Source organism: Vombatus ursinus, unplaced genomic scaffold (genome assembly GCF_900497805.2).
Source record: "Vombatus ursinus unplaced genomic scaffold, bare-nosed wombat genome assembly UNPS02014832.1, whole genome shotgun sequence".
In the NCBI taxonomy this organism is placed as follows: domain Eukaryota; kingdom Metazoa; phylum Chordata; class Mammalia; order Diprotodontia; family Vombatidae; genus Vombatus; species Vombatus ursinus.
The window spans coordinates 63,108,735-63,115,533 of NW_020954610.1; the positions used below are offsets into that span (position 1 = coordinate 63,108,735).

At 46.9% G+C, this 6,799-nt stretch overlaps 1 protein-coding gene across 2 annotated transcripts in view; it reads left to right on the forward strand.

Moving 5' to 3' along the window:
• Positions 1–3,134: 3,134 nt before the first annotated feature.
• The window catches only part of LOC114026044, a 4,978-nt gene continuing 1,313 nt past the window's right edge, over positions 3,135–6,799 (forward strand). Inside the window, exons 1-3 of one of the 2 annotated variants that reach the window (XM_027839646.1) lie at positions 3,135–3,548; positions 6,407–6,475; positions 6,692–6,751. In XM_027839646.1, the coding sequence (XP_027695447.1) occupies positions 6,429–6,475; positions 6,692–6,751 (107 nt within the window). In that variant the 5' untranslated portion in view covers positions 3,135–3,548; positions 6,407–6,428. Of the gene's footprint in view, positions 3,549–3,632; positions 3,691–6,406; positions 6,476–6,691; positions 6,752–6,799 lie in introns of those variants that run through there. The other variant, XM_027839647.1, reaches the window with a different exon arrangement.

The following is a 6,799-nucleotide window of genomic DNA, read 5'->3' on the forward strand; positions in this document are numbered from 1 at the left end:
GAAAATATGTTTAATAGGAATATATATGCATAATCTATATTAGATTGCAGGGCTGTCTTGGGGAGGGAAGGGGAGAAAATTTAAAACTCAAAACCTTATGAAAGTGATTGTTGATAAATCAAAATAAATTAATAAAAAAACAAAATGAAAAAAAAAGAACTTCATTCTTGAAAGTTTCCCCAACTCCTTGGGCTAATTTCCTCTATAGGATTTTAGTTCATGGAATCCTATCTATATTTTCTCTGAATCCTTTAAAATCTACTCTTCTAAAATTTGCTATGCATGTCAGATTATGCTTGGCTTTCCTCTCCTCTTCTAGGACAAATTCTGGGATGGAGTTGTTGCTTTTTCCCTAAGGTTCCCATCATTTCCATTCCAACAATTAGTTTCTCCCTATTGGTGGGAATCAGATCCAGAATAAAATTCCCCTTATTGGTTCCTCTGCCTTCTGAAGAAAATTCTAATTAAGGTAAGTCAAGACATCCTTAGTTTTTCTGCTTTGGGCAGAGAGATCTCTCTAGCAGATGTCTGAATAATTGAAGTTCCCTCATCACTTCTATATTATGCCTCTGTTCCAGGCTTGTGATCTGTTTCTCAACTCACCCTTTCCCTCATTCTGTCCAGGAATCCTAGGGTACACTACGAGGCCAATACCACTTTTGTAGTTGCTTCTGTTGCTCTTCAGCCAAATGCTCCTTACTATTCTTCCTTCTTCTTGTTCCCAGATTTCCTCAAACTATTATTATCGTCTTAATATACAATGCCTCCTATGCCTTCTCATTACCCATACTGGTTATTTTGTTTTGTTTGGTTTGGTTTTTGAGTAAGGCATACCATTCCAGAACCATAATCCTGGCTAGGTCTCATTCCATCAAGTTTCAGTGATACTTGCCTCCTTGCATTAGGATCTTGCTTGTTGCCTATACTTTATGCATTTGCAAACAAACATCTAAGACCATGGTTATGCATCAGGGTCCTTTCTTAGATTTTGTCTTCCATGAACTTTTATTTCAACTGCCATTCTTCTACATTGTAGCTACTCCTATAACATTTAGCTTGGTGGTAAATATAGACACTTTTTCTCCCCCTCTCTTCCTGTTCAATTTAGAGCCTTTTTGATTTGATTTGCAAGAATATAATTTTATCATCCCTTGTTAGGTATTCTGGTTAGAACTAGACACTTCCAAAGGTCCCTTTCAACTCTGACATCCTATGATCTATTACTTTATGAGACAAACACAGCCCATCTGCCTTCTTGGATACTGGGAACCTGAACCTGGTATTACCTCTTACCAAGACACAGTCAAAGTAAAGTCCTAAGGGGCAGCTAGGTGGTGCAGTGGATAGAGCACCGGCCCTGAAGTCAGGAGGAGGACTTGAGTTCAAATGTGACCTCAAACCAAACACCTGACACTTACTAGCTGTGTGACCCTGGGCAAGTCACTTAACCCCAATTGCCTAAAAAAGAAAAAAAACATTTAAAAAAAGGCTACATAATAAGAAGGGGGGGCAGCTAGTTGTGGCAGTGGATAGAGCTCCAGCCTCAGAGTCAGGAGGACCTGAGTTCAAATCCAGCTTCAGACACTTGACACTTACTAACTGGGTGGCCTTGGGCAAGTCACTTAACACCGATTGCCTCGCCAACAAAAAACAAAAAACAAAAACAAAGTAAAGTCCTTAGAAGGGAAGACCCAGTACATTTCATGGATTTGAGAACTATAAGGCCAGGAAGGGACAAGGGATCAGAGTCTATGATATCTTGCAGGAGATGAAGAGGGAGTGACAGGTTTTTCCTTAAATTCTGGACACTAGGACTCTACTTTGCCTTTGAGGCTGAGAGAATAGAATGTGAGGTTCAATACCAGCCCAGCAAAAATGACTGTGAGAGTTTCATCCCTTTGGGGTAGGAAGGGAAGAAAGAGGAGGAAAGGAAGAGAAGGAGAAGAGGCAAGGAAAGAAAAGGAGGAAAAGAAAGGAGACAGAGAAGTCTAAGGAGAGCAAGAGGAAATAGGTTGGAAACAAAAGAATCTGGATGATTTGAAGAAATGTCTGTTGGTAGGATCCCTGATGGGTCACTGGAGAAAACTGGGAGGAGATAGGGTATACTCCTGTCCAATAAAGAAAAGTACCAGGGAGTGTAACCTTGCCCTCTCTCAAATTGCAGATAGTTTCATCTTAACTAGGATCTAAGACTAGGGACATTTCAAGGAAGATCTACCCACTGGGTGGGTGTCATGGAGGCTCTTTATGCGTTCTTCTCATTTTCTGCATCTATATATATCTCTATCCCTCTCCTCTTTTCTCATCTGTCTCCCTGTCTCCATCTTGTTCTGTCTGAGCTTTTTTCTCTGTCTTTCTGGATTGGGGTAGGAGAGATTCCAGGATAACTACCCGCCCCTCCCTTAGCTTCCTAATTTAGAAATAGTACTTTCTGTTCCTTCAGTCTCCTCCATCTTCTTCCTTCGCTCCTGCCCAACTCTTCTACTAACTAACCCTCCCAGTGCCCTACAGTAAGGAGCCCAAGGGTCCCTCTGGCTTGGAGAGCCACTCCCTGAAATATGTCTTTTTTGGGCTGGAGTCCATCACTACTGTGTCTTGGCCAACAGCTGCTGGGCAGTGCCTTGTGTGGAAAGAGAAGGGAAATCTGGTGGGGAATTTGAGGGAGACTGAAAGTGGAAGTGGGATGGAGACAGATTTCAGAGGACAGAGGGAAAAGGGGAAAACACAGAGGCGATGATTTCATCACTTATAGGCAACCCTTGGAAGTACTTATAAAGAGAAAGTGGGGGACTTGGAAACAGAACTGGGGTGCACTTAAGAAGAGAATTATGAGGATAGTGAAGGACCATGGAAAGGAAAAGGAATTTCACTGTTTCAAATGAGTCTGTCTAATTGATTTGGAAATTCCTTCCAACGAAACAGACTGTAACCCATCCATACCTGCTTATCCTGTGACTTTTATCCATATCCTCCCATGAACTACACACATGGTCCACCCAAAATGGATTTGGAATCACTCAAGAACTTAAAATATCCCTAAGTACCATGGCAGGCGGGTAGAGATTGGTGGCGGAAGGGGGAGGTGACTGAGAGAGGGGAGGCAGGGACAGGGAGATACATGTGATGCTAGCAGGATGCCTGCGTGGGTTCTTTTTCCAACTCTGGCAAAAACCACTTTCCTTCTCCCCGTCCCTCCACATATGCATTGATTCTTTCGGTATCCTGCACCTTCCCTAGGGCTAAAAGCCTGAGCCTTCCTTACAGCGCTGAGACCAAGAGAGAAAGGGAGGCTTGCCTCCTTGGGTCTAACTCTGCTTGATCCCCTGGGCATCTTGTCCCCTAACTGGGAGATTTCTGCTGCTTGGAACCACGGCTGCCCGATGCCTTCTGTTGGATAGCACCTTCTCCTCCCCCTTCCGCACTCCACTGCCTGCAGGAAATTGGAATGACACACACACGCCCAAACACTTCTGATCCCTCTGAGACGCAGTGGGCACTGCTTTGGAAGCCCAGGCTCACCCACGTGGGAACGGAGAGACCCACCCCCGGTGAGTGTCAAGCTGACTCCACCCTCTCCGCTGGCCAGCCAGCCCCTGTGACGTTGCCGTCATCATGTAACGGTCTCTAGGGCGAAAGCAGGGAGGGAGGGAGCTCAGGCTGCTGCGCAGGCCCTCAGGCCCCTCCTCCCAGGTGACTCCCCTCCTTCTTCATCCCTACCCTCACCCTCTAGCCCGAGCCTCACGTTCGTCACCCCACTCATCCTCCCTCCCTCTTGATCCACCGATTACCCCCATTCAATGCTCATCTTTCATTTTCCTTGTCACTGCTCATCCTCCTCAGGCCCATCCCTTCACTGCTTATCTCCCATCATCCCTCTCGCAGCCCAGCCTCCCCATCACCTCCATTCATCCACCATCCCCCCTCACTGCTCAGCCTCCTCTCCCCCCCATTTTTCATCCCCTATCTTTCCCACACCTCATACCCCATCACTCCTCACTGCTCATCTTCTCCATTCGCCATTACTTTTCTTATTTTCTCCATCCCCTTCGCTTTGCTTCCCATCATCCCCTTGATCTTCATCCCCCAACCCCCTCCTAACATTCACATCATCCCATCTTCCATTCCACCTCGCTCTTTATCTTCCCATCACCCTCTCCTCATTATCCCCATTCCCTTCATTCCTAACTCTTCCATCATTCCTTCATCACCAAATCCCTTCATTCAACACTCAAATCTTCCCATCCCCCACCCACTTCACTTCTCATTCCCACCCCACCTCCTCATTCCCTTTCTCGTAATTTCTGTGCTCCTCTCTTCTTATTCCCTTTATTCCTAATCCATCACCTTCTATAACTCCCTACCTTCCATCATCCCCCTCACTCCTCATCCCCCATTCCCTTCACTCCTAACCCTCACTCCTCTGTCTCTTTACTTCTTATCCCCCAATTTCCCTCCTCTTACTCTCCATCTCTACCATCCCTCTCACTTATCCCTTATTCACCTCATTCATTCCTTCCCTCTCTCTTTAGCCCCCATTCATTTCACTCACTCTCCATCATCCCCCAATCCTTATCCTTCCTGTCCCCCTCCTAACCACTCATCACTCCCATCTCATCATCCAAATTCCTCTCACTCCAAACCCTCCCATTATCCCTTCCTCTTGCCCCAGTTCCTTCACACCTTATCCCCCTCACTTCTCACTTATCCCTTTCTCATTTATCCCCTTCATTTCTTGTTGTTCCTCAACTCCAACCCCTTTCACTTTTTATTCCTTATCACCCCACCCAATTTACTCCTCATCCCCATTACTCCACTGTCTCTTTTCTCCCATCGTCCTCACTCTTCACATTCCCTTACCCTCATCTCTCAGCTGCACTCTCTTCTACCCCTTATCTCATTCCCTTACCCTCCTCATTCCTCTATCCTTTTCATTCACACTATGCCCTCACCTTCTTCACTCTACTCTCTCATCTGTTTACCTCCATCTTCACCCTCTTTATTCCCCCTATCCCTCAACCTTCACCCTATCCCCTTCATCCTTCTACAACAGTCCAACTTTCTTTATCCACACTGGCTACTCCCTTAATTCCATATCCTTTCAATCCTTTTCCTCTCACTGTCCTTCCAGATCTTCTTATCCATTCCTCACTCCCTCTGCCACTGTACTCCATCCATCTTAATTGCTCATCCTCCTTCTTACCCCTCCCCATTCTCCCACTCTCCTACCCACCTCTCCCCACTTCCCGGTTCCATACTCAGGTCCCCCTCATTGTCCCGTACCACTTACTTCCCTCCCATTTCATCACTTCACCTCATCCTTTCACAACCTTCTCTCTCGTCCCCTGTTCTCCCTCTTGTCTGTTCCTTTAATCTACCTTATCATTATCCCCCCATTTCCTATTCCTGTCAGCCACCTTCAATCTTCACCCCCTCTCTGTCTCCCAGCTCAGGCCCTGTAGATTGTACCTTATCATCATTTCCTCACTGCCCATCCTTCTGTCCTCATTATCCTTTATCCTCAACCACTAATTGTTCTTGGGTCCTGCCCTTTCATAGTCTCTCAGTGTATGGACTTTCATTATCTTTCAGTCTTCATCTCTGGCTCCCCTTAACTTTTCCTCCCTCTCAGTCCATAACCTCATTCCATACCCTCGAGTTATGCCTCAATCCATTTTTCCTCTGTTCTCTCAGGTGTCACTCCTTCTCTAACCTTCTATATTTAATCCCTTCATATTCACCTCCCATTACTTCACGCCTCTCTTATCTCTATCTCCTTGTTCATTTGTTTGGGCCCTTCAATGTCCCTTAGCCTTCATTCTGTCAACGACCCTCATCTTCTTCCCTTTACCTGCCTTTCCCAAGTCTCCTCTCTTTACCCTCCCTCTCCTCAGACCCCATCCCCTGGTTGTCTCTCAGTCTAATCCTTTCACTGTCCATCAACCTTTCTCCTCACTACCTCATAGTCCTCATCTCCTCATAGGACGGTTTTTCTGAGGGGGATTTAGGGTGCTGGTGGGTAGGGCGAAGTCCTGGCAAGGATCTCTTTTTGAGACTATAGTTACAGACGATCCTTCACCCAGGCTTAGCTCCTTAGAACCACCTATAATAGCCTCCTCTCGCCCTGGGCACCTCCTCTCTTCGGGGCCTCTCTGTTTTACCTAATTGAGATCCCGCCAGAGGCATCTGAGGAGGGAGGCGGGGAGGTGCCAGTGGGGCCCCGACAGTGGACCCTCTTTCTCTTCTCCTACTTTCAGGGCAACTGCGGTTGGACTTTGGTGAAGCGTGGGACGCAGTAAGGGCCTGATTCATAGAAAAGGCGGGGGAGGGGAAAGGAAAAAGAAACGGGTGGGGGATGTAAGGGCCTTGAGACCCCCAAAGACCCAACCAACGACGTTCACCTTCTTAGGATTACGGCTGGAGCCAAGGACATGCCGGGGTTGAAGAGATACGAAGTGGCGCTGGAGGCAGAAGAGGAGTGAGTGGGGGTACCGGGCAATTGGGTGGCGGCAGCGGAGGGGTAATAGTGGGGAGAGGGGCATGGGAAATAAAAAAGGTGGGGAGGGATTATGGACTGTGAGACCAAGTGATGAGAAATGGTAGGAGAAATGATAAGAGGACCCTAAGGGTCAAGAGGCTGGGCCTTCCCACCCCTCCTCCATCCCTTCTCCTCACTTGGCTTCCTTTTCTTTAGGATCTATTGGGGCTGTTTTTATTTCTTCCCTTGGTTGCGGATGTGGCGAAGGGAAAAGAGGTGAGGTGGCTCAAGAAAGTCTGAAAAGAGTCTGGAAAGGGGGTGAGG